The 27718-nt window shown below is 35.1% G+C and overlaps 2 protein-coding genes and 1 long non-coding RNA gene across 15 annotated transcripts; 1 reads left to right on the forward strand and 2 right to left on the reverse strand.

Moving 5' to 3' along the window:
* Positions 1 to 61: 61 nt before the first annotated feature.
* On the reverse strand, positions 62 to 763 carry LOC107010295 (cyclin-dependent protein kinase inhibitor SMR6-like). Its single transcript, XM_015209568.2, has one exon. The coding sequence runs from the start codon at positions 602 to 604 to the stop codon at positions 287 to 289; it is 318 nt and encodes a 105-aa protein (XP_015065054.1). The 5' UTR covers positions 605 to 763; the 3' UTR covers positions 62 to 286.
* Positions 764 to 6571: 5808 nt separating this feature from the next.
* On the reverse strand, positions 6572 to 8778 carry LOC107010299. Its single transcript, XR_001455676.2, has 2 exons — positions 7186 to 8778; positions 6572 to 6803 (listed from the first exon to the last, which is right to left on the reverse strand). It is a non-coding gene; the product is annotated as an uncharacterized LOC107010299 (long non-coding RNA).
* LOC107010290 (titin) lies at positions 6980 to 25436 on the forward strand. Of its 13 annotated transcripts, none has more exons than XM_015209546.2 (29): positions 6980 to 7171; positions 8787 to 9770; positions 9888 to 10313; positions 10432 to 10926; positions 11041 to 11436; positions 11550 to 11849; positions 11964 to 12410; positions 12525 to 12950; positions 13064 to 13483; positions 13598 to 14023; positions 14132 to 14551; positions 14665 to 15087; positions 15200 to 15616; positions 15727 to 16149; positions 16263 to 16709; positions 16848 to 17234; positions 17348 to 17716; positions 17830 to 18309; positions 18423 to 18860; positions 18975 to 19349; positions 19482 to 19835; positions 19948 to 20340; positions 20453 to 21790; positions 21919 to 22080; positions 22193 to 22303; positions 22910 to 23266; positions 23379 to 23537; positions 23620 to 23877; positions 24375 to 25436. In XM_015209546.2, the coding sequence occupies exons 1-29, from the start codon at positions 7136 to 7138 to the stop codon at positions 25221 to 25223; spliced, it is 12516 nt and encodes a 4171-aa protein (XP_015065032.1). In that variant the 5' UTR covers positions 6980 to 7135; the 3' UTR covers positions 25224 to 25436. The 13 variants fall into 13 exon arrangements, with proteins under 13 accessions (XP_015065032.1, XP_015065030.1, XP_015065026.1 ...); XM_015209544.2 differs by having other exon boundaries at positions 13598 to 14005; positions 18975 to 19367; XM_015209540.2 differs by having other exon boundaries at positions 6981 to 7171; positions 18975 to 19367.
* The last annotated feature ends 2282 nt before the right edge of the window (positions 25437 to 27718 follow it).

Genomic DNA, 27718 nt, shown 5'->3' on the forward strand with positions numbered 1-27718 from the left:
CTCTCCCAAAGCAAAAGAAACACAGTAATAACTCAAATAAGAAGGAAAAAAACAGAGCAAATAGAAGACGATAATACTGAGAATTTTCATAGATTTATAGATAGAAACTGAACTAAACTAGCTTAATCTACTGACTATTCTGTATATTACATTATCATTATCTAAATCTGAAAAACCTAATAAAACTTAAGAAGAAGAAGAAGAAAAAAAACAGAACAAGAGCAAAAGGGGACTCTATTTTTTTTCTTTTTGGCCCTGTGCTAACTCTTGTTTAATAATTTTCCCTCTACACATGTCGAATAATAAATACTGATTCAAGATCTGGTGGATTAAAGAACTCTCTAGCACCATTATAATGACATGTTGATACTGGTCGGCGTTTCGCCGGAGCCGGTGGACATGGTAGCTTTTCCGGTATCCTTGAATCTCTTGTTGTCGGAGTTGTTGACCTCTCTTCTTCTTCTACTTCTTCTTCTCCTCCTCTGTTTGGCTTTGTGGATATAGATTTCAGTTTATTAGGCCTAAATGCTATTCCAGCAATTACCCACATTTTGTTTTCTTCTTTGCTTCCATCCACTAATTGATGTTTCTTCGAAAACCCCATTGAAAAAATTCGTCTAGTTTAGAAAAAAGATATGAACTTTGTAAACTTGAATGAATTAAAAGGGCCTTTCTTGTTTGTTTGTTAGACTTTGAATAAGGGGAAAAGAAGAGAAGGCGGCAAAGTAAAGGGCAGATTTAATAAACAGAAGACGGTGGGAAAAAAACCTAATTATATTCTACAGAATATATAATAACAATAATATAATATAAAGAATATTGAGTGATTTTTTATTATTTTTTTTTTTTCGGGATACCCGTAGAATTTCGGGCAAAATGGGCAGATCAAATCTAATAAAAATTTTAGATTTTGGCGCCAGAATTTGATGATTTTGGGGCAACGGCTCTCTTTCCCGCCTATATTCCAATAATTGTTTTTTGGAAGGCCCAAATAAAAGCCCTTTAATGTTAGGCCCAAATGAAAAGGGTCCTTTTACAATTTTATAAGACAGCACTTTTTGGTATATATCATAAATAACAAAGAGATATTAAATTTAGAAAAAATGACAGAAATTACACCTTTAAGTTCTCTTATTACCATTATCCCCTATTAGTTTTACATATCCCCAAAATCCCTCATTTTCATGCATCAAATTAATGTATCAGCGTATGAAATTAATGTATCTCGCGCATCAGATTAGTGTATCTCGCGCATCAGATTAGTGTATCATGTATAAAATGTACATCAGATTAGTGTATCATGTATCAAATGTAATGTATCTTAACGACTAATGTATCTCGCACATAAAATTAATGTATCACTACTTATATTATTTTATGATTTTGAGGGATTTCTGTAATTATAAACTTATAAGGGACAAATGATAATTTTGCCTTAAAATATGTGATTTCTGTCATTTGCCCTTAAATTTAAGGCTTAACAAGGCCTCATTTGTTTCTATTAAGATTAGGAGGTATGAATCTGAATACACATCTGAATATTAAGATGTGGTCTCTAAATCTGAACACTAAATAACTAATGTTGTTTGTCTTCAATATCTGAATGTGGAAGTGAAATTGAACCTTATATTAATAAAATATTATAAAATTTTCATTTCAACAAAATATGTCACTTTTGATTTTTTTTAAAAATTTTTTTAAAAAGTTTTAATAATCATGATTTGGAGTACTAATATTTCATACAAAAACCTTGATAAACAACAATACATCAAAAATATTATTGCAATCAGTGTTCTTGACACACATCAATGCACAAGTACCCTCTCAACCTATGTCCGAAATCCCAGAGACACACTTATACTATACTAAAGCCCTATTACCCCCCTGAACTTATTTTATTAATATTTTTCTACCCCTTTTCGGCCTACGTGGCACTATCTTGTGGGCCCAATGCTGGTTGACTTTTTTTTTCAAGCTAGTGCCACGTAGGCCGAAAAGGGGTAGAAAATTATTTATAAAATAAGTTCAGGGGGATAATAGGACTTTAGTATAATATAAGTGTCTATGAATTTTGGACATAGGTTGAAGAGGTATTTATGCATTTTCCCAAAAAAAAGTTGATGAATGTATTGAACTTAAGAAAAAAGGAATATAGTGTAAAATGGAACAAAGTTAAGTATTAAGATCTTTTAATTAATACGACATTAAAATTTTGCGGGACTCTACAAAATGCATTCACTTTGAGTTGACACTCTACAAATTGTGTTCAACTCAAATTAGGATTCTTGGAGGCTATTCAATCTTAAACCCTAGTTTACACCTTTATAAAGGATACTGAATTCCCTTAAAAGACATCTCAAAAATTTCATAAATAGATCATGATGTTGAATAATCCGCAAATTGATGGATTATTCATATAGATAGATCAAATATAAATCATCTTAGTTCGAGAAATACGCCCTCGAATCATGAATAAATTTTAGGAGAGTAGAATAAAAGGATCAACAAAATTGTATTCGCAATCATCTTGATCAATAAAATGATGTTTCTACTTATTTTATTGAGATTGTAATTTCATTTTTGTCGCTTTAAAATTTGTTACAAACAGTAACAATTAAATAAACTTTAATATTAATATAAAAATTACTCCGTATTTAAAAGAATATTTAATTAAAATATTTTGATTTTGAATACCTATTGGGTACAGAGGTGAATCAATCTAGTGGAGTGATATATGAATTTACTTTGAGATTGTTACAATAATTTATGAACTTTTAACTTTTAGATTCGAAAAGCTTCTCATAGATCATATACAATTTATCAAATTTCTGATTGAAATAACGATGATACCTCCTCATTAACTTCATACAACTACCAGCTGATCATTATTTTATGATAGAAACGTCTTAATAATGTAGGCTTGAAGACCAAGATCACATCTCATTTATGTAGACGCATACTATTTGTTGTTTATCTGATCAATTGTCTTTCTCTTTCTGATTTTATACACTTTATTTTATACAATTTGCTTCAACTGTATACGTATAGCGAACTTTATTTTATACAATTTGCTTCAACTGTATACGATATAGCGAATTATATAATTTCTATGTTTGCTATGGAACGCAATTATGTAAACTTTGTTATAACATACAAATATGAATTTTTTATTTGCTATATGTGAAAGTTCTTTATTGTTTATTTGATTTTATTCGAAGTTCAAAAAAAATTAAAGTACTGCTTACGAATAGATTTAGATTTTCATACTATTTTACGATTTCAGATAAAAATAGGTAACAATTTACACATCTTCTTAATTTATAATAACAGAATAATATAAATATGATAAAAATCTTTACCACCTTTGCTGTGTGGCATTGCAGAAAATATTATGAATTTTTTAAATCTAAATACAAATTTTATTTTTATCATAATTTCTAAAATTTTCTATTTTTTTTTTTAAAAAAAAAATCCCTTTTTCACATGCATCACTCCCCTTTTTTTGATACATCCTTCTCCTCCTCTCAGTTCTCCTCTATGTATTCGGATATACATTATACGATCACGTATTCGAAATTCATATATTTCAATGAAAATTTTATTTTTATAATTTGGGAAAAAGTTGAGAAATAATTTAATTAACTCATAATTTATTTAAGGGAAAAGGGTCTGATATACCCCTCAACTTTGTCATTTGAAGCTGATACACCCCTCGTTATAAAAGTGGCTCATATATACCCTTACCGTTATACAAACGGCTCACACATACCCCTGCCGTTACAAAATGGCTCACATATACCCTTCATTTAACGGAATTTTAAATAATTAGTTTTAAATTTATATTTATTACTTATAATTTTTATAAAAAAATTATTTAGTGGTATATATGATTCTTCTATAGAAGTTCAAGGTATATTTTAATTTTTTTCATACATAAATTATTTTTGACTTCTTTTATTATAATTATTTGAGTTTCTTATTCTTATTTTATTTTTTTTCTTTCATTCCTTAGTTTAAAGAAAAAAAAATCAAACTATTTTTGTGTGTGTATTGTAATTTAATTTTGTATTCGAAAAAAAATTTGGTCATCTACAATAAGTTTTACAAGAATATTAGTGAAACATAAATAAATTTGATTATCAAAATAATAATTATAAATTAGTCATTGAAACAAAAAAAAGTCACAAAAAATATGTTTGACGAGAATTAAATTTACTCATACGAAATTATATTTTTTAGAAAAAAATAATAAAATTTAAATTAAAAATTATTATTTTTCATTTCCGTTAGAGAAAAAGGGTATATGTAAGCCATTTGTTTACAAGTAGAGGTATATATGAGCCACTTTAGGGGTATTATCAGCTCTAAATGACAAAGTTGAGGGGTATATCAGACTCTTTTTTCCTTTATTTAAAATATATTATTGGAACAGCATGGTGGGGGCCGGGGTAGAGTGGGCGGTGAGGCGGCCTATTTTGGACCACCCAATGGGATGACAGTGCGCCAGCTCAACGTTAATGACCTTAAGATTCTATTTGGGCCCCTTTTTTATTCCCATCAACAAATCATTTTATTTATTCCTAATCCTTAGTCCAAATCAAATTAAATATTTCATTGACTATTTTTATTTTATCAAATTAATCTACGAAATTTGACAAACAACTCTTACACTTGCAATGCTTTAAAATTAGTAATAAAAATTACTACTCTAGCTAGTTTTGAGGTGTTGTCCAAAGTGTTAAAAGAAATATAATTATATTATAAGTTTCAAATTAATAACTCAATAACGATTATTGAATTCAGTATCTTGAAACCATCTCGTGGCTAGCATGGTCATATCGAGAGTATTGTCTACAAATTCACGTTATCAATCAAATAACTTTTATCCAGATGCTATAAAGTGAGAGATGCATACTAAGCATTTCCTTTACCTCAACTTGAGTGTGCTATACAAACACTTAAACTTTAAATTCAAAATTCGACTATGATCGGTAAAACTAAAGTTGGAAAGTAGAAAAAAACAAGAAGAAGTCGTATCAAGCAGCAAGTGGGAACCGTCCATCCAAATTTGATGAATGATGAGGACGGCCTACTGAACGTGACACTTATGCACTAATGTCTTTTTCTTAATTTATTTATATGATGACTGCCTATTTTTAGCTAGATGGCTGTGGGACATTCTGGTTTTCACTATGATAATAAAGTGTTTGTTGATTGTAATTTTGTTATGATTAATTATGAATTTTGAATTCTATCGAATCAAAGTTATAAATATAAAGTTTAAACTAAAATTACTTCGATTCGACCAAACTTATACAACTTTGGTGTGCGAGTTCTATTGAACCCCTCCTTGTCAGAAATTACGTAACGCAACAATATAATATCAATAAGACATGAGTACCTAAATCAGTTAATTGTAGCACCGAATAAGCCGTCACAAAAATATATTCAAATTTCAATTTCATTTATACCAAGTAAAATATTTTTTTTTAATAACAATTACGGAGTTTTGACAGTATACAAGCTACAACAAAATTTTCTATTATTACTGTAAAAATAATAATCAGTGTAAAATGTAATATAATGGTCTTGTTTTGTTTTTGGGTCCTTGTAATACATTATTGCAGGAAGAAAATAGAATAAATATTTGCTAAAACGTAAAGGGCGGCAAAAAAAGACAAATGATCTATCTTGGATTGATTGGGACAACTCTTTGTTTTAACACCAAATTATCAGCTCTACACATGCATGATGTATCCCTTCCAATTCATTCATCCTAGTCATATTTTTTAACTTTATTATCAATTATTTTATAGTTTTATCTCTTTTCCACGTCAATTAGTGACATGGAACATGGGACTTTCCTCTTCCTACATCTCATCGCATTCTTCTGAAAGTGGTAGAGTCGAGATTTTCACGAAAAAAATCAATTCAAAGTATCAAGTTAAGAAGATTCAACACTTTGAAAGTAAAAAAAAAAAAGAATTTAAACCTATATACAGATATATACTGTGTAATTTTCTCCTTGCAATTGATTATTGTTTACCCAGTCACCAGTAAATTATTGTTGACTTGAACTGTTTACTATCAATCACACTTTACTGTTGATCTAAAATCCTTTATCCTTTCCCTTTATGACTATTTTTATCACATGACACAGGTTCCCTTTAATTTACCTCAAGACCAGGAGGAAAATATAATTGGCCTTTTTAACTTAAACATCTTTTTACCTTTAGAAATGATTATCATGCCCTTTTACTCTCCATTACCTGTATCATTTATATTTATATTGGGTGATTGAGATCAACAGACTCACTTGATACTTATAGGCTCAAATACAACTACATCTCAGTCTCAATCAAGTTGAGACCGGCTATATAAATCCCCATCGTTTACCTTGCTCCATTTGAGCGCCCAAAATTATCTCACTAAAATAATGGTCAAACATATTATAGGATCACTAGTAAAATGCATTAAAATTCAAGCGAAAGTTCTCCAAGATCAATTAAACCACTTTGTAGGGGAAATTCAAGCCACTATGAAATGTAACAATCTGATAACCCAACACCTATCTAAGGAATGTTAGGAAGGCTTTAAATAAAATATTAGGACCAAAAATAAATTCTTAACCTAGATGTCAACGAATGTGTGTCGGATCTCCAAAAGTAGTGTATTTTTGGAGAATCAAACATGGGTGCAACATAGTAAATGAAGAGTCTGCGCAACTTAGTTTATAACAACCCTGGTATATCAAGTAAAAAGTATATTCTTCTGGCAATTTCTCCTTGTCAGCAGCACAATCCCTACAGTCATAAGAAACAATAACCTGACTGTTTAATGACTAAAGCTATACTAGAGGGGCATGTGACTACTCATCATTCAAAAGGACCAGGCATCTATGGCCAACTCACAATATTAGTAGAATTAACAAGTGGGATTTGTCATTTTCTGTCTACTTAACAACATGGTCATCAATTAATTATTATATAACTATTGTAATCCTGCATTGACATATATAAAGGATCTCTACTTAAAGTTATGTCAGTCGAGTTCAATTGTACAACACACACTCTGATAGTCTTTAGGGAGTGGAAAAGAAAACGTAACAGCAGCAGTTCTGCAATCAGCTTATGAGATGGAATATGACGCTGAAATACCAGAGAACAAAAGCGTACGTTTACTCACTTATTTTTACTTTATGTGAGCATGATACTTCATTTTGTGCGATTCATCATTTCATTAGCTGCAGCAGTTATTTCCATAGCTTATTATAGTAGTCAAGCTTTCTTTCATGTATGTGAAAAAACTTCAAAAGAAGCAACGGCTTGATCAGAGATCATACCTGAAACAACTCTGTGAAAAGGAGATGTTATCATTTATTCCATAAAGATCGGTCAGGAACACAGTGTCCCTAAGAAGTACAAATACATGTTACATATTAGATTTAGTATTAGTACGCCCCTGATCTACAGATTTTGTATGAAGTATGCGTTAACAAAATAACTTCACCAGATCACTGCCAATTTTCTTCAAAACGCAAAGGTTGTCACTTAAGAATCGAATCAAGGTTACCATCTTCATGTAAAGATTATTTCATGCAATCTTTGATGACAAAAGAAAATTTGTTTTGGTTTTGCTCATCACTTCTAGAGGTTTCCTGTTTCAGGAACTTGTATGTTATTTCTACGAATTAGTAGATATTCAACTGGATCAAATTGTTTATTTTACAATAAACTCGATCCTTCTTGAATTGGCTAATTGAAGGGCATCCTGACTACCATGGCTGAATGTTCATATAATAGTTGATCTTCTTCTTAGGTAATAACAACTTAAACTTTATATATGTGTTGTAGGCAATATGACCTAAAAGAAAAAGCACAGAAATAAATCAGCACACTTAATAATCCTCAACTGCTCATCTGAAATAATGTAGTACTGAAAACTTGACTCTCTCCAAAAGACTAGTTATTGATAAAAAGAATACCTCTTTCAATTAGTACAGAAAAAAATCAATAAAATCCAATTTTTAGAACTCTTTGGTCCTCATTTTAATTGTGAGACAAACTTGTAGTTAGCCTTGGAAGGCAAACTGTTCCACTCAGGTACTTATATGGAGAAGTTATGGATATAAATTTCAAATCAATCCCCTCGTGTTTTAGAAACACTTGAGAAAAATGTTGGAGGTAATTAGTTTATCATGACTGTTTGACACCAACACTAAAAATTCTCTGTTCGACTTCTTTGTCAAATCAAGCTAACCAAGAAACACGCTACTGGTAATTAATGTGTATATTCTCAGAAGTTAAAAGAATTAAGCCCCCAGCTGACGGACTAATCTGTATTTACCCAACTGAAACTCCAAATTTATCTTTCTTTAGAAGCCACTAACGAATCACTTGTACATGCAACAAACAGCATCTCACCAGCTTTTCATAAACTTAGTAGGTTTATGACAATTTCAAATATTGTAGGTAGAAGTCCTCCTGCATTCTTTTCTATTGTTTCGTACTGCAGTCTCTTTTGCCAATGAAAAATAACTGATAGATAATACGAAGAGTAAATAGGTCCTGAGAAGGTCCTGTATGTAGGGAGATGGGACCTTTAAGGCTTTGACCACTAAGCTAGGGTTAGTAACTCCATTTCAATGATAAAACAGGAATCTTGCTTATGTTATACAGTTCCAATAGGGCAGGATTAGTCTGACAAATTTCATATTGTAACTTCAGTGCTGCTCTGTCAATGTTGGATAACTCAAAACATCATAGCAAATATCATTCTTTATGCAGATAAAGGAAGAGAATTTGCTAGGGGAAGTGTACACAATATCAGACAAACTGAACATGGAAAAAGACAAAAGGGACCGATCACTATCTGAGTTTGAAGGAACTTCAGAGGTTGAAAATGTTAAGGATCTTATTAAAGGTAGTTATGGAACCACTGAGGGTGAAAATTTTTATGCATCACGCTTAGTTTCCAAGGCTATTGAAGAAAATGGTAGATCAGTGGAAGCCCCTGTATCAGTCGATACACCAAACAAATCAGATGAAACATCTTGTGAAATGAACAATGTTGAGAACACATCTATCCCCTTGACCGTCCGAGGAGATGTTAGCTCTGAAAAATATAAAACGGAGGAGGCAGACGCTGAAGCAATCAAATCACCTGGTGACGCTAACGATGAGAAAGCAGTCAAAGATGAGAATGACTACAATGGCGATAGAAAAATTTTCTTATCCCCCAATTCAGAGTGCCAAAGAGGAGAGGACGAGAAAAAAGAGACAGGAGATGGAGAGGGTGCTAGAAATGTGCTTTTTAACTCATTTATTGATGTTGCAGAAGAAACCAGGTCAGATTATGCTGAATCAGATACGAGTGGGAAACATGGGGACAACTCAATCGAGAAGGGAAACCAAGATGTTGCTGACCATCCAGCAGTAGAGCAAAAAACTGAAGAACTAGAAATTGAAGAAAAACATGAAAAACCAATTATTGAAGAGAAAACTAAAGAACCAATAGTTACGGAGAAACATGCAGGATCAGCGGTTGAAGAAAAAACTGAAGAACCAGCAGTTAAAGTAAAAACTGAAGAACCAGTTGTGCAAGAGAAACCTGAAGAAACAGAGGTTCAGGAGAAATTTGAAAGAACAGTGGTTGAAGAGAAGCCCGAAGAACTAAAGGTTGAAGAAACACCAAAAAAACCAACAAGGGAAAAAACATCCAAGGAGCTAGAGTTTGAAGAAAAAACTGAGAAGGTAACTTTCTTGGAAAAGGTGAAGGACCAAGCACTGGCACAAAGTTTATCAATTGTATTAGTTATGTATGTGTAACAGTTCATATTTGCTTATCTACTGAAAGACTAACTGAAAATTCAAATTTTTTTCTTGCAGAAAATCCAAGTTGTAGACTTGAACGACAAAAGTGAGAATGAACTTCCATGCAATACCAACAATGATGCTGCTAACTTTGCAGAATTTGAGGAACCAGCAGTTGAAGAAAAACCTGAAGAAGTACAGAAACCTGATTTACCCATGGTTAGGGAGAAATATGAAGAACCAATGGTTGAGGAAAAATCTGAAGAATCATTTGAGGAGAAAACTCAAAATCCAGAGGCTGGAGAGAAACCTGAAGAACCAACAGCTAAAGAAATACCTGAATATCTAGCAGAGGAGGAAATGCCTGAAGAGCTAGCCCTTGAAGAGAAACCTAGAGAACCAAAAGTTGAAGAGACACTTGAAGTACTAGATGTTGAAGAGAGATCTGAAAAAAAAGCAATTGAAGAGGAGAAACCTGAAACGGAAGCTCTTCAGGAGAATGTGAGGATTAAACACTTTCACAAAATTTATCCATCATATTAGCTTTATATGCGTAACAAATTTACATCTGTTTTATCCGTTGAAAGACTAAATGAAACTTCAATTATTTTTTTTGCAGAATTCACCAATTGAACAGTCAAAGAACAAGACAGACAATGCAATTCAATGCAATACTGACAATGCTATTGCCGATCATGAATCAGTTGAGGAAAAAACTGAAGAAACAGTAGTTGAAAATAAACATGAAGAACCAACAATTGAAGAGAAATCTGAAGAGTCAGTGGTTATGAAAAAACCTGAACAACTGGTAGTTGAAGAGAAATCTGAAAAACCAGTAGCAGGAGAGGAACTTGAAGAACCACCGATTGAGGAGACACTAGAAGAACCAGCAGTTGAAGATAAACCTGAAAAACCAGTAACTGAAGAAGCACCTGAAGAACCAACACAGGAAGAAAAACCAAATGAACAAGCATTTGAAGAGAAACCTGAAAACCCAGTAACTGAAGAAGCACCTGAAGAACCAACACAGGAAGAATCACAAAAGGACCTATCATTTGAGGAGAAACCAGCAGTTGAAGATGAGAAACCCAAAAAAGTATCTCTTTTGGAGAAGGTGAGGGTCAAGTATTATCAAGAAAATTATCCATCCTATTAGTTATGTATGTCCAACAATTCATGTCTGGTTATCTCTTGAAAGACTAAGAGAAACTTCAAATTCTTCTTGCAGAAAATGCTAGTTGTAGACTCTAAGGACAACACTGATAGTGATATTCCATGCAATACCAACAACGATGCTGCTTACTATCCAGAATCTGCGGAAAAAACCGGCGAACCAGCAGTTGAAGAAAAACCTGAAACCCCAGTTTTTGAAGAGAAACGTGATGTATCAGAGACTAAAGAGAAACCTGAAGAACCAACGGTTGAGGAGAAACCTGAACCAACGGCTGAAGAGAAACCTAAGGAACCGACAGCGAAAGAAACACCTAAAGAGCTAGCAGGGGAGGAAACACATGAAGAACTAGCATTTGAAGAAAAACATGAAGAAACAACTGTTGAAGACATACCTGAAAAACCAGCAGTAATGGAGGAGGAGAAACCTTTAACAGAAGGGCTTCTGGAGAAGGTGAAGATTAAACACTACCACAAAGTCTATCCATCATATTAGCTTTATATCTGCAATAAATTTACATCTGTTCATCTGTCAAAAGACCAAGTGAAACTTCATTTTTTTTGCAGAATTTGACAATTGTAGACTCAAAGGACAAGATAGACGATGCAAATCCATGCAATACCACCAACAATGATATTGCTAACTATGCATCAGTTGAGGAAAAACCTGACGAACCAGTAATTGGAAAAACACATGAAGAATTAGCAATTGAAGATAAATCTGAAGAATCAGTTGTTTCGGAGAAGCTTGAAGAACTAATGGTTGAGAAAAAAACTGAACAACCAACAGTTGAAGAGAAACCTCAAAAACCAGCAGTTGGGGAGAAACATGAAGAACCAGCCGTTGAAGAGGAGAAACCTGAAAAAGTATGGGTCAAGCACTATCACAAAGTTTATCCATTTTGTTAGTTATGTATGTACTGTGATTCACATCTGCTTCTATATTGGAAGGCAAAGTAAAACATTAAATTCATTTTGCAGAATATGCTAATTGTAGACTTGAACGACAAAACTGGTAGTGAAATTCCATGCAATGCCGGTAATGATGTTGCACACTTTCCAGACACTGAGGAAAATCCTGAAGAATCGGCATTTCAAGAAAAAACTGAAGAATCAGTCATTGAACAGCAACCTGATGTACCAGCAGTTAAGGAGAAACCTGAAGAACCAACATTTGAGGAGAAAACTGAAGTACTAGTTGAGGAGAAACCTCAAGAACCGGCGTCTAAAGAGAGACCTGAAGAAGCGGCAGCTAAAGAAACAGCTGAAGAGCTAGCAAAGGAGGAAGCACCTGAAGAACTAGCACTTGAAGAGAAACCTGAAGAATCAACAGTTGAAGAGACACCTGAAGAACTAGTTCAGGAAGAGAAAGATGAAAAAACAGCTATTAAAGAGAAGGAACTTGTTAGGAAAGCTCTTCAGGAGAAGGTGAGGATTGAATACTGTCACAAAGTTAATCCACCATATAAGCTTTATACGTGCAACAAATTAATATATGTTTATCTATTTAAAGACAAAATGGAACTTTAAATTTTCTTGCAGAAATTGTCGATTGTAAACGCAGAGGATAATATAGACAATGCAATTCCATGCAATACCAACAATGACATTGCTGACTATGCATTAGTTGAGGAAAAAACTGAAGAATCAGCGATTGAAGAGAAATCTGAAGAATCAGCTATTGAAGAGAAATCTGAAGAATCAAGGATTTTGGAGAAATCAGAAGAACCTGCGGTTGAGAAAATTCCTGAACAGCCGACAATTGAAGAGAAACCTGAAAGCCCAACAGTTGGAGGAGAAAAGCTTGAAGAACCATTGGTTGGAGAGACGACCGAAGAACCGACAATTGAGGAGAAACCTGAAAAAACAGTAACTGAAGAAACACCTAAGGAACCATCATTTGAAGAGAAACATGACGAACCAACCGTTGAAGAGGAGAAACCTGAAAAGGTAACTCTTTTGGAAAAGGTAAGGGGTCAAGTACAATAACAAAGTTAATACATTTTGTTAGTGATGCATGTACTGTGATTCACATGCTCTTTTTTTGAAAGGCTAAGTGAAACATTAAATACTATTTGCAGGATATGCTAATTGTAGACTCGAAGACCAAAACTTGCAGTGAAATTCCATCCAACACCAATAATGATGTTGCTCACTCTCCAGACATCGAGGAAAACCCTGAAGAATTGGCAGTTGAAATAAAAAATGAAGAACCAGTCATTGAAGAGAAACCTGATGTACCAGCAGTTAAGGAGAAATCTGAAGAATCAAAATTTGAGGAGAAATCTGAAGTACCAGCTGAGGAGAAACCTCAAGAACCGGCGGCTGAAGAGAAACCTGAAAAAACAGTAGCTATAGGAACAGCTGAAGAACTAGCACTTGAAGGGAAACCTGAAGAACTAACAGTTGAAGATACATCTGAAGAGCTACTTGTCGAAGAGAAAGATGAAAAACCAGCAATTAAAGAGGAGGAACCTGAAACGGAAGCTCTTCAGGAGAAGGTGACAATTAACACTGTCACAAAGTTTATTCAGCATATTAACATTATAAGCGCAATAAACTTACATATGTTTTATTTATTGAAAGACTAAATGGAACTTCAATTTTTCTGGCAGAATTTGCCAATTGTAAACTCAAAGAACACAACAGACAATGCAATTCCATGCAATACCAACAATGACATTGCTGACTATGCATTAGTTGAGGAAAGAACTGAAGAACCAGAAGTTGAAGAGATATCTGAAGAATCAGCTATTAAAGAGAAATCTGAAGAATCAAGGGTTTTGGAGAAACTAGAAGAACCAGTGGTTGAGAAAACACCTGAACAGCCGACAATTGAAGAGAAACCTGAAAACCCAACAGTAGGAGGAGAAAAGCTTGAAGAACCATTGGTTGGAGAGACAACCAAAGAACCAACAATTGAGGAGAAACCTGAAAATACAGTAACTGAAGGAACACCGAAGGAACTATCATTTGAAGAGAAACATGACGAACCAACCGTTGAAGAGCAGAAACCTGAAAAGGTAACTCTTTTGGAAAAGGTACGGGTCAAGTATAATAACAAAGTTTACCCATTTTGTTAGTTATGCATGTACTTTGATTCACATGGTTTTTGAAAGGCTGGGTGAAACATTAAGTTCTTTTTGCAGGAAATGCTAATTGTAGACTCGAACGCCAAAACAGGAAGTGAAATTCCATGCAATGCCAATAATGATGTTGTTCACTCTCCAGACATCGAGGAAAATCCTGAAGAATCGGCAGTTGAAATAAAAAATGAAGAACCAGTCATTGAAGAGAAACCTGATGTACCAGCAGTTGAGGAGAAACCTGAAGAACCAAAATTTGAGGAGAAATCTGAAGTACCAGCTGAGGAGAAACCTCAAGAACCGGCAACTGAAGAGAAACCTGAAAAACCGGCAGCTATAGAAACAGCTGAAGAACTAGCACTTGAAGGGAAACCTAAAGTACTAACGGTTGAAGGTACATCTGAAGAGCTAGTTGTTGAAGAGAAAGATGAAAATACAGCGATTGAAGAGGAGGAACCTGAAATGGAAGCTCTTCAGGAGAAGGTGACAATTAACACTGTCACACAGTTTATTCAGCATATTAACTTTACAAGTGCAACGAATATACATATGTTTTATCTATTAAAAGACTAAATGGAACTTAAATTTTCTTGCAGAATTTGCCAATTGTAAACTCAAAGAACACAACAGAGAATGCATATCCATACAATACCAACAATGACATTGCTGACTATGCATCAGTTGAGGAAAAAACTGAAGAAGCAGAAGTTGAAGAGATATCTGAAGAATCAGCAGTTGAAGAGAAATCTGAAGAATCAAGGGTTTTAGAGAAACCAGAAGAACCATCGGTTGAGAAAATACCTGAACAACCGACAATCGAAGAGAAACCTGAAACACCAACCGTGGGAGAAAAGCTTGAAGAACCATCAGTTGAGGAGACGATCAAAGAACCAAAAATTGAGGAGAAACCTGAAAAACAAGTAACTGAAGAAACACCCAAGGAACTAGCGTTAGAAGAGATACATAAAGAACCAGCAATGAAAGAGGAGAAACCTGAAAAGGTAACTCTTTTGGAAAAGGTAAGGGTCAAGTACTATCACAAAGTGAATCCATTTTGTTAGTTATGCATGTATAGTGATTCACATGCTCTTCTTTTGAAAGGCTAAGTGAAACAATAAATTCTTTTTGCAGAATATGCTAATTGTAGACTCAAACACCAAAACTGGCAGTGAAATTCCATGCAATACCAATAATGATGTTGCTCACTCCCCAGTCATTGAGGAAAATCCTGAAGAATCGGCAGTTGAAATAAAAAATGAAGAACTAGTCATTGAAGAGAAACCTGATGTACCAGCAGTTGAGGAGAAACCTCAAGAACCAACATTTGAGGAGAAATCTGAAGTACCAGCTGAGGAGAAACCTCAAGAACCAGCGACTGAAGAAAAACCTCAGGAACCGGCAGCTATAGAAACACCTGAACTAGCACTTGAAGAGAAACCTGAAGAACCAACGGTTGAAGATACATCTGAAGAGCTAGTTGTTGAAGAGAAAGATAAAAAGCCAGCAATTGAAGAGGAGGAACCTGAAATGGAAGCTCTTAAGGAGAAGGTGGGAATTAACACTCACAAAGTTTATTCAGCATACTAGCTTTATATGCGCACAAATTTACATATGTTTATCTATTGAAAGACTAAATGAAACTTCAAATTTTCTTGCAGAATTTTCCAATTGTAAACTCAAAGAACACAATAGACAATGCAATTCCATGCAATACCAACAATGACATTGCTGACTTCGCATCAGTTGAGGAAAAAACTGAAGAACCAATAGTTGAAGAGATATCTGAAGAATCGGCAATTGAAGAAAAATCTGAAGAATCAAGGGTTCCGGGGAAACCAGAAGAAACAGCGGTTGAGAAAATACCTGAACAACCGACAGTTGAAAAGAAACCTGAAAAACCAACCGTGGGAGAAAAGTTTGAATTACCATCAGTTGAGGAGACAATCGAAGAACCAAAAATCAAGGAGAAACCTGAAAAACAAGTAATTGAAGAAACAACTAAGGAACTAGCATTTGAAGAGATACATGAAGAAACAGCCATGGAAGAGGAGAAACCTGAAAAGGTAACTCTTTCGGAAAAGGTAAGGGTCAAGCACTATCACAAAGTTAATCCATTTTGTTAGTTATTATGTACTATGACTCACATCTGCGTCTTTATTGTAAGGCTAAGTGAAACAATAAATTCTTTTTGCAGAATATGCTAATTGTAGACTCAACTGAAAAAACTGGCAGTGAAATCCCATGCAATACCAATAATGATGTTGCACACTCTCCAGACAGTGAGGAAAATCCTGAAAAATCGGCAGTTGAAGAAAAAACTGAAGAACCACTCATTGAAGAGAAACCTGATGTACCAGCTATTAAGGAGAATCCCGAAGAACTAACATTTGAGGAGAAATCTGAAGTACCAGTTGAGGAGAAACCTGAAGAACTAGAGATGACAGAGAAACCTGAAGAACCGGTGGCTATAGTAACACCTGAAGAGCTTGCATGGCAGGAAACACCTGAAGAACTAGACATTGAAGAGAAACCTGAAGAACCAACAGTTGAAGACACATCTGAAGAACTAGTTGTTGAAAAGAAAGATGAAAAACCAGCAATTGAAGAGGAAGAACCTGAAACGGAAGCTCTTCAGGAGAAGGTGACAATTAAACACTGTCACAAAAATTATCCATCATATTAACTTTATATGTGCAACGAATTTACGTAAGTTTAACTGTTGAAAGACTAAATAAAACTTAAATTTTTCTTGCATAATTTGTCAATTGTAAACTCAAAGGACAAGACAGACGATGCAATTCCATGCAATACCAACAACGACATTGCTGACTATGCATCAGTTGAGGAAAAAACTGAAGAGCCAGTAGTTGAAAATAAACATGAAGAACAAGCAATTGAAGAGAAATCAGAAGAAACAGCAATTCCAGAGAAGCCAGAAGAACCAGTGAATGAGAAAAAACCTGAACCGCCGGCAATTGAAGAGAAACCTAAAGAAACAACAGCGGAAAAGAAGCTTAAAGAACCATTGGTTGAGGAGATTGAGGAGAAACCTGCAAAACCAATAACTGAAGAACCAAAATGGGAAGAAACACCTGACAATCTATTATTTGAAGAGAGACCAGCACTTGAAGAGGAGACATCCAAAAAGGTAGCTCTTTTGGAAAAGGTGAGGGTCAAGCACTGTCACAAAGTTTATACATCTTATTAGTTATGTATGTGCAATGATGCACATCTACTTCTTCATTGATAGACTAAGTGAAACATTAAATTCTTTTGTAGAATATGTTAGTTGTAGACTCGAACGACAAAACTGGCAATGGAACTCCATGCAATGCCAATAATGATGTTGCTCACCCTCCACAAGTTGAGGAAAATACTGAAGACTCAGTAGTTGAAGAAAGAACTGAAGAACCAGCTATTGAAGAGAAACTTGATGTACCAGCGGTTAAGGAGAAACCTGAAAAACCAGTGGTTGAGGAGGAACCTCAAGAACCAGCGGCTAAAGAAGCACCTGAAGAGCTAGAAGGGGAGGAAATACCTGAAGAATTAGCACTTGAAGAGAAAACTGAAGAACCAACGGTTGAAAATACACCTAAAGAACTAATTGTTGACGAGGAGAAACCTGAAACAGAAGCTCTTCTAGAGAAGGTCAGGATTAAGCATTGTCACAAAGTCTATTAATCAAATTAGCTGTATATGTGCAACGAATTTACATATGTTTATCTATTTAAATACTAAGTAGGACTCTAAATTTCTTGCAGAATTTGCCAATGGAAGATCCAAAGGACAAGATAGATGATGCAATTCCTTGCAATACCAACAATGATATTGCTGACTATAAATCAGTCGAGGAAAAACCTCAAGAACTAGTAGTTGAAAAAGAACATGATGAAACAATGATTGAAGAAGAATCTGAAGTATTGGCTGTCATGGAGAAGCCTGAAGATCCAGCGGTTGCGAAAAACCTTGAAGAACTGGCAGTTGAAGAAGAACATGAAAAACCAACTGTGGAGGTGAAATTTGAAGAACCATCGGCTGAGGAGAAACTACAAGAACCAAAGGTTGAAGTGAAACCTGAAAAGACAATAACTGAAGAGACACCCAAAGAATCAGCACAGGAAGAAACACCTAATGAACTAGCATGTGAAGAAAAACCTGAAGAACCAGCAGTTGAAGAGGTGAAACCTGAAGAACCAACAGGTGAAGAAGAGAAACCTGAAAAGGTAACTCTTTTGGATAAGGCAAGGATCAAGCACTGTCATAAAGTTCATCTGTCCTATTAGTTGTGTATGTACAACAATTTACATCTGCTCATCTATAAAAGACTAAGTGAAACTTTCAATTCTTCTTACAGAATTTGCTAGTTGCAGACTCGAAGGAAAAAACTGACAGTAAAATTCCCTGCAATTCTAGCAACGATGCTGCTCAGATTTTAGAAGATGATAAAAACCCTGAAAAAACAGCCGCCGTGGAAAAACTGGTTATTGAAGAGAAACTTGATATACCAGCAATTATGGAGAAACCTGAAGAACCAACAATTGAGGAGAAATCTGAAGAACCAGTTGAGGAGAAACCTAAAGAACCAACTGTTGAAGAGAAACTTGAAGAACCAACAACTAAAGAAACACATGAAGAGCTAGCAGGGGAGGAAGCACCTGAAGAACTACCACTTAAACAGAAACCTGAAGAACCAATAGTTGGAGAGACCTCTGAAGAGATAGCTGTTGAAGAGAAACATGACAAACCAGCAATTGAAGAGGAGAAACCAGAAATGGGAACTTTCCTAGAGAAGGTGAGGATAAAACAGTGTCACAAAGTTTATCCATTCTAATAGCTTTTACATTGCAACGAACTCACATATGCCAATCTATTAGAAGATTAAATCAAATTTGAACTTCTCTTGCAGAATATGCCAATTATAGACTCAAAGGACAAGAATGACAGTGAAATTCTAGGCAATTCAAACAACGATGTTGCTTACTATCCAACAGTTGAAGATAAAGCTGAAGTACAGGTAGTCAAAGAAAAACATGAAAAACAAGTGATTGAAGAGAAATGTGAAGAACCAGCGGTTGATGAAAAAACTGATGAACCAGCAGTGACAGAGAAACCTGAAGAACCACCGGCTGTGGAAAAAGAAACTGAAGAACAAGTCCTCGAGGAGAAACTTGAAGAACCAACAGTTGAGAAATCTGAGGAACCTGTAGCTGAAGAAACACCTGAAGATCTAGCAGTTGAAAAGAACCTTGAGAAACTAGTAATCGAAGAGAAACCTGAAAAGGTAACTTTGTTGGAAGAGGTAAGGATCAAGTACAATCACAAGCTTTAACTGTACTATTAGCTATGTATGTGCAACGATTCACATATGTTTATCTATTGGAAGACTAAGTAAAACTTTAAATTTTTCTTGCAGAATATGTCAGCTATAGATTCAAACGGGAAGACTGACACTGAAACTGCATGTGATAACAACATTGATGTTGCTGACTATCCAGCAGTTGAGGAAAAAACTGAAGAACCAATGGTTGAGGAAAAACATGAGGAACCGATTGTTGAGGATAAAGCTGAAGAACCAGTAACAAATGAGAAACTTCAAAAATTGGCAATTGCAGAAACACTTGAAGAGCAAGCAAGAGCGGAAACACCTGAAGACCTAACAGTTGAGGAGAAACCCAACAAACCAGCAGTTGAAGAGACACCGGAAGAACTAACTATTGAACAGAAATCTGAAAAACAAGTAGTTGAAACGGTGACTCTCTTGGAAAAGGTAATCGAGCACTGTCGCAGAGTTAACCCATCCTATTAGCTCTATACATGCAAGGAATTTGCATCTACTTATCTATTAAAAGCCTTAGTGAATTTTTAAATTCTACTTGTAGAATATGCCAGATATGGACTCAAGTCGCTCAACAGACAAGATCAATGGTGAAATTCTCTGCAACGACAACAGTGATGTTTCTGACTATCCAGCTGTTGAGGAAAAACATGAAGAAATAGTAATAGGGAAAAAATATGAGGATCTAGCACCGAAAGACAAACCTAAAGAACCAGTTGTATCGGAGAAACTCCAAGAACTAATGGTTGAGGAGACACCTGAAAAATTAGTAGTTGAAGAGAAGCTTGACGAACCAGCTGCAGGGGAAGAAACAGTTGATAAACCAGCACCGGAGGAAACACCTGACAAACAAGTAGCTGAAGAGAAACATGAAGAAGTAGCTGTTGAAGAGAAACTAGAGAAAGCAGCAGCTGAAAAGGTAACGTCCCTCGAAAAGGTGAGGATCAAACACTGTCACAAAGTTATCCATCCTAATACTTATGTATGTGCATTGTGCAATGAATTCACATCTGCTTATCTATTGAAACATAAGTGAAACTTTCTTCTAGCAGAATAAGCATGCTGTGGACTCAAACGATAAGACTGGCAATGAAATTTTATGCAATACGAACAATGATATTGCTGAAATTGAGGATGAAACCGAAGATTCAGCAGTTGAAGAGAAACTCAAGGAGTCGACAGTTGAAGAGAAACCGGAAGAACTTGCCATCGAGGAGAAACTCGAAGAACCGGAGAAACCTGACAAACCAGCAGTTGAAGGGACACCTGAACAACTAGTTGACGAGAAACCTCAAGAAATTTCAAGCAACACCAATGAAGTTGAGGAAACGCCTGAAGATTCAGCAGTTGAAGAGAAACCAGTGGAACCGACAGTTGAACAGAAACCAGAAGAACCAGTTGTTGGGGAGAAACTTGAAGAATCAAAACTTGAGGAGAAACCCAAAGAACCAGCCGTTGAGGAGAAATCTGACGAACCAGTGATTGAAGGGACACTTGAAGAACCAGTGGCGAAAGAAACACCTGAACAACCAATGATTGAACAGACACCTCAAGAACCAGAAGTTCAAGAGAAACCAAAAGAACCAACAGCTCAAGGGAAACTTGAAGAACCAGCAATTGATGAAAAACTTGAGGAACCAACAGTTGAGGAGAAACCTGAAGAACCAGCAGTTAAAGAAAAATCTAAAGAACCAGCAGTTGATGAAAAACTTGAGGAACCAGCAGCAATTGGAGAAAACCCTGAAGAACTAGCAGTTGAAGGAAAATTTGAAGAACCAGCTGTTGAAGTAACAGCCAAACCAAAAATTGAAGAGAAACCCCAAGAATCAGTGATTGAGGAGCAATCTCAAGACCACGAGGTGAAAGAAACACCTGAAGAACCAGTGGTTAAAGAGACACATGAAGAGCTAGCAGTTGAAAAGAAACCTGAAGAACTAGCAACTGAAGAACAAGTAGTTGACCAAAAACTCGAGGAACCAACAGTTGAGGCGAAACCTGAAGAAGCTACAGTTCAAGAACCAGCAGTTGATGAAAAACATGAAGAACCATCAGTTGAGGAGAAACCTGAGGAATCAGCAGTTGAGAAATTTGAAGAACCAACAATTAAAGAAAAACCTGAAGAACCAGAGGATCCAGCAGTTAAAGAGATACCTGAAGAACTAGCAGTTAAAGAGAAACTTGAAGAACCAATAATTGAAGAGAAATCTAAAGAACCACCAATTGATGAAGAACCCAAAAAACAAAACAAGGAAGAGACACAAGCTGCCCCTGAAAGAATTGATGAATCTCAAACACATATAATAGAGAAAGAAGAAGGTTTGATTGGAAAACAGGCAGAACGGTTTGTCAAAGAAACAGCACAACCTTGCAAAGAAGTTGAAACTGAGGTATTAAATGTCTGCCTTCTATTTAATAGTATGATATTTTTTCATGTGCCTAAACTAGTCATAAATCATAATAAAACCTGTCACTATAATCTTTCATTTGACCCAAAAAAAACTATCTCTACAAACAGATAAAAGAACTTAAAGATATCAATGCTGGTGATGAGTCAAACAATAATGCCCTACAAAAAGAAGAAATGACTCTTGATGAACTTCCAACATCCGTCAAACAAGAGATGGCAGCAAATAACTATGAAGAAGGCAAAGTGGTTTCAGAAATCCCCAATCAAGAGGTTAAGTGACCTCACAAGCCTGTTTACAATTCATATACCTTAGCCCAAGGTAAAATAGAAATGCTGCTTTCTCTCTTTCTTCATGACTGGATTGCTCTCTTTTTTTCTGCAGAATGTTCAGCAAGCCAATCTAACCACAGAAGAGGCTAATGACGCCCGTGGAGCAGAGAACGTAACTAAACTTTCTTCAGAAGAAATGAGGGTGGAGGACTGTACTAAAAAGGTAAATGAACAAGAACTTAAAATGAATTTGCTGACTAGCATCTACTAAGAATCTACGAGTTTATTGCATGCTAATGAGACAAGAAATTTAATTCTCCTGTGAACGATATTTTCAGAACAACTAAGCCACAACTCCAATTAGTTAAGGTCACAAATCTCTGGAGGAATATAATTAATTTCAGTCTCCATTCCCTTCTTCAAAGAGAGGATTAAGAAGATGTTGTTGTGAGAACATTATGTATGGACAACTACATGAAACATTTCATATAAGGAGGCAGAGTATAACATAAATGCCGATCGGCAATCTGCTACAAGAAATCACATTTCTGATTATAAAATTGTGACTAAATTATAACAGTACAGGAAAGAAGTTAAAGAAAAGCTAGCAAAACAGAACTTGAAGTTCCCCCCTTTACCGTGACAACCATTGCAGAAACATGAATAAAACTTACAGATTATCTCAAGACTAATCACAGCTAGAAGCCGCATATCCACTGCAATAGCGTTTTATTACATCATGCTAGCAGCCTCCAGCAATTTCTCTTATTTCCTCACCCTTTCAGTTATTTCTGGACACCAACCAAATCATGAATGGCTCATTCAACAGGTTGAAAGCTCTGATTTCGGGCTCCAAAATCATAATAAGTACACAGATGCAGATACGCTTGAGCTACATAACAGAGAAATAGATATTAGCTATATTCTCAATACTCCAATTGAAAAAGAAACAAATGGAAGAAACAGTGAAAAGATATCTGAATCCACAGAAGAACTTATCCATCAGACATCTGAGATTTCTGAAGAAAACAAAGCAGCAGTAGTTACAGGCACCAATATGTTACAAAGCTGTGCAGGCCCACAGGAACAACTGAAGCATCAGTTAGCTGAGCTAGGCGAAGAGAAACAGGCAGGAGGAATAGCAGACACCAATACTGAGAAGCCTTACATTGCACCTGTTCAGGAGGTAAAAATTGTAATTAAGATTTTGCACCATGCATCATTTGATTAAATGTATATTTTTCCTTTTTCTCCTGTATTTCTTATAAGAATGCTAACATTGACTGATCAAATTCCAGATCATTGACAAATCAGAAACAGAGGATATTTCCAGTGCGGATTGCCTTGAAGAAGAAAATAGCCTCAGAACCAACCAAGAGAAGTTAAAAGAGGGAGAAAATTCAGAAGTGAAGACAGATGAAAATTTTGACAGGGGAGATGAATTCCAAAGCATAATGGTTAGAAACTGGAATGCAGTTATCATACAATTACTTAAGAAAGTGTAAAAGTTGCCTATTCAGAAAATTGTTCTTTCTGTAGATATTGAAAGGAGTTGAAAAGGATGATCACAAGCAGCATATAAAACACAACACATGTGCAGTCATGGATACAGAAGAGCAGAATGAAGATTCACCTGCTGGAGAACAAACATCCAAAAAGCTAGAAGGACTGGAGAAAGTTGATATTGATGACAATAACAATATTAATCATCAAAGTACTGAGACAAACCTCTCAGAAGAGGCCACAGAATCAAAGAGTGAACGTGTTGCGATGGAAATTAAGACTCCAATCAAAGAGGTCTGATTAAATTGCGCACTTATATCTCATCTTAATATTTTATCAGCATGATTTGATCCGTTTTACTCCCTCATGTCTAGGAAGGAGGTTGCTGATAGAAAATGATTGAATTCAAACTGCATGAAATATTTAGCACATAGGTTAATGACATACAGGGCCAGCTGAAAATGATTTAAAGAGAGGAAACAAAGTATTGATGTAGATTACAAACTTGAATTATATTAGTAAATTGTTTGCAGGATACACACCACCTTGATATAAACTGACATTATATGACAGTTAATAAAACTACTCTAGAAAATATCACTAAAATTAAATCCCCTCAGCCACAGCTGGCTAAGGAAAAGTCTACTGGAGACTACCAATGTTCGTAGGTGTCAAAGATGGAAAAAACAAAGTTAAAAAGATAAGAGCAAAAAACATTATTCCAATCTTTTCTTACTCCCCCTGCCTCCCCTGTTTACTCACGCATCTGACGGCGAAATATGAACTCATAGGAGGAACAAGAAGAAGATTTAAGACAGACCACCGGTGAAGATTCCTCAAACAACACAACACAGGTGCGAAAAGAGGAGGAAACAACAATGAGTGAACCCGAAAGGAAAAGTTTGGAACCTTTTGGATCAGAACGAAAAACAGCAGCAGGTTTCGGAGAGATGATAACATGCAATGAGACAAAGGTAACCGAACATTTCACATCATTGAAATCTGTTACGGTTTCGGAAAAGGAGATGGATAACATGGTGAGCAATGAGAGCAATACAACTAAGCAGATACAAGAGCAAGCAGCATATCCTCTACTTACATTGGAGAGGGAGGAAACTATTCCAACAAGCAGCACTGATGCCAACGGTACTCCGAAAGACAGCATTACCCCACATGTGGAACTGGGTGCAGAGGCCAAAAATATCCAGTACATGCAGGAAAAATGCAAAAGTTCTGAAACAGAACAACATCAGGAAAATTATGAAAACAAGAAAGAAGTTGAATGTGATTCAAAAGAAGTACCAGAGGAATCCATATCGAGAGAGACACAAGCTAAGGCCACACTATCTGATCTTGTGCATGTATCAACAAAAGAGGCATCAAAAATTGAGGAAGACTTTGCTGAAGAAAGAGAAGGCAATGACAGAGAAGAGGAGGAAATTCAAAAAATAAGAGATGAGTCAAGTTCTGAAGATCCAGTGATCGTAGAAATCTCCAGAGATGCTGATATCAAAGTTCCTCCCAAAAAACATCAGAACATATTGTCAGGAGTTGGATCAAAAGTCAAGCACTCAATTGCAAAGGTGAAGAAAGCCATCACTGGTAAGTCCTCTCAGACCAAGCCATCATCACCAAAGTAAGGCGGAGAAAAAAGATCAAGAATTCACATTATACAAAGTTGTAAGTACTCAAGAAAAACAAAGTGAAAAGCTTTTCAGCTACTCTAGTTTTTAATGAAGTAGAAAAGTTTGTTCAGAATGTGTGATCTTATTGTATTAGGAGTTCCATAATTATTGGATACATACTAGCAACTTCTCAGCGACAACTCAATAACATCAACCAGTTCCACCACATACTAAGGACCCTTATTGTAGTATCAGTATGTCCCCATCAAAAGCATATCTATATTTATTTTACATGACCCACTGTTAACATTGAGAAGGAAGACTTGGAATGGGTTATCCAAGCAAGACAACTTTCCAAGTAGTTTCCCCTAGCAAGAAACTTTCCAAGTCAGCTCTGTCACTGTCAAAAACTAATCCATAGACATTATATAACTTCCTCAAATTAACAACTACTTCAAAAGGCGATATTGTGTTTTCACTAGACGATGAACTATGCATTAATAAGTTCAGCAAATCCAAGTAGAAAGGAGGAGAGACCGCGAAGAAAATATAGCAGATAACAAGGAAATAGAGCAAAGTCAGAAAAAACACCATGAATGGAAATTTAATTCTAAAATCTCATAGACCCACCTAAGGTGTTGTGTCAAGCAACAGTTTTTCAGCTCAAGAGAGGACATGTTAAATTGCTTTTTTGAGTTAAATCGCAGAGAGTAATAAGAACAAGAAGAAAAGTAGAAGGTTGTGTAGTTTCACCAAAAGGGTGATTTAGTGACAAAATAGAACTTTGCAACAAAAAAAAGGGTGATAGGTAGTTTCATGCCTATCCTAATGGAGTTGACCAACTAAAACTCAAAAGAACTTTACCTTCAAAACCTTATGACATCCATTTGGCCTCCCATGAGTTTTAGTAACAATTGCCAACAAAGAAACGTCAAAAGTCAGAAATAGAGCTCAGAGCCTCTCCTTTAAGGTCAAAGCTTACTAGGGAAAGCATGCATATCATCTGAATGTCAGTATTTTGATGTAGTTAGTGTAGAGTCAGCATACAAAACCATAGATAAAATGACCAGGCGAAAAGGAATAATAACAGAAGATGTTGTTTCCATAATCTGGGCAATAAGTACCTAAGCACCAATATGTATGTTCCAACTCAACCTCAGCTAGAATAAATAATCAAAACATACATACAGTAGCGATCAACACAAAATATATTTCATCTCTCCTTTTTTTGTGTTTGGAGGAGGCGGTACAAGTAAAGAAAGTATTTTATTGCAAATGAAGCACCAGAAAGAAATATACATGAACATCTTTATTTTGTGTTGCAGCCATACAAGTTTTCCATATTACAAGTAAAACCACAAAATAATACATAAAAGAACATCTGTTACTGATGAACACAAAAAGAATAACAAACATAAAAAGAACAGTCCTGTGAGTAAGTAAGTAAATCGCATGGGAAAACAAATTCCTGTTTTTCAGTTAAGCAGGGGAAACGAATTCTTGAATATCCTTTAACATACACTGCGAGGATGACAGCATAAACTTACTTTTTTTGAAAAGATTTCTTGAATTGAATTTGCTTGATATGCTACTCAAAAATAAATTCTTAAAATTACGATTTCTTAACTATGCATTTAAGAATACCAATGCTACTTCAAAAATCCAACTAATTCTTGAAATTTTCTTTAAATTCAACATGCATTATCGAGTTCTTAAATTCCAGCATGCAAATTCAACTTATCGAGTTCTTGAATTCCAACATGCAAGAATTCAACTTGTTCAATTTTCCTTCTTCTTTTTAATGGATGGAAGATAATGGGAAGAGAAGTACAAAACCCAGAAAATTGATTTAGGGTTTAGGGTTTTAATCGGACATCTTCCGATATCGATTACTTGTATTTTCCTTCTTTCTTTTTTTCTGAATGAATGGAAGAATACAGGCGCTCGGTGTATATGGCGGTGGTGAGATCTACTATGCGCATGTGGTGAGGTCTAAAGTGAGCAGGTGGTATGTGGGTGTTACTTATAGTTTTTCCACTGGTTAATTAATTAATACACGTCGGGAATGAAAACCAAAAAATAAATAACGCGCAAAAAAGAAACTGGATGATACATATACTATTTTAAAAAATATATATATTCTATATCTATTTTTATGTATTGTTTTTAGTAATAAGAAGAGTTTTTAAAAAAAAAAAATTTTATAAATTACATACATAGAAAAAATAAGAGATTTTAAAGATTTTTATAAATAAAAAGAAATATTAAAATAAAAAAAAGGGAAAATAACTTGTGTGTCTACTTTTTAAAAAATAATTACCATATTTGTCAGTATTATTTTTTTAACCATAAATGTCAATTTAATTGAATATTCAACTTCATATTTTTTCTCTCGCCTCAAAATTTTCCCACGCCCGCAATTGCAATTTTTTTTCTCTCTCGCGACTGCAATTTTTTCTTCTCTCTCGCGACTGCAATTTTTTCTCTCTCTCGTGATTGCAATTTTTTTC

Source organism: Solanum pennellii, chromosome 2, assembly GCF_001406875.1.
Source record: "Solanum pennellii chromosome 2, SPENNV200".
Lineage (NCBI taxonomy): Eukaryota > Viridiplantae > Streptophyta > Magnoliopsida > Solanales > Solanaceae > Solanum > Solanum pennellii.

Bases quoted from the DNA above. Each gene is read 5' to 3' on its own strand.
- LOC107010290 (XM_015209540.2), top strand. From the start codon at position 7,136: ATGGAATATGACGCTGAAATACCAGAGAACAAAAGC. The intron at 12,951-13,063 runs GTAAGGGGTCAA...TACTATTTGCAG, and splicing joins AGGTAACTCTTTTGGAAAAG to GATATGCTAATTGTAGACTC. The intron at 15,617-15,726 runs GTGGGAATTAAC...ATTTTCTTGCAG, and splicing joins TGGAAGCTCTTAAGGAGAAG to AATTTTCCAATTGTAAACTC.
- LOC107010295 (XM_015209568.2), bottom strand. From the start codon at position 604: ATGGGGTTTTCGAAGAAACATCAATTAGTGGATGGAAGCAAAGAAGAA.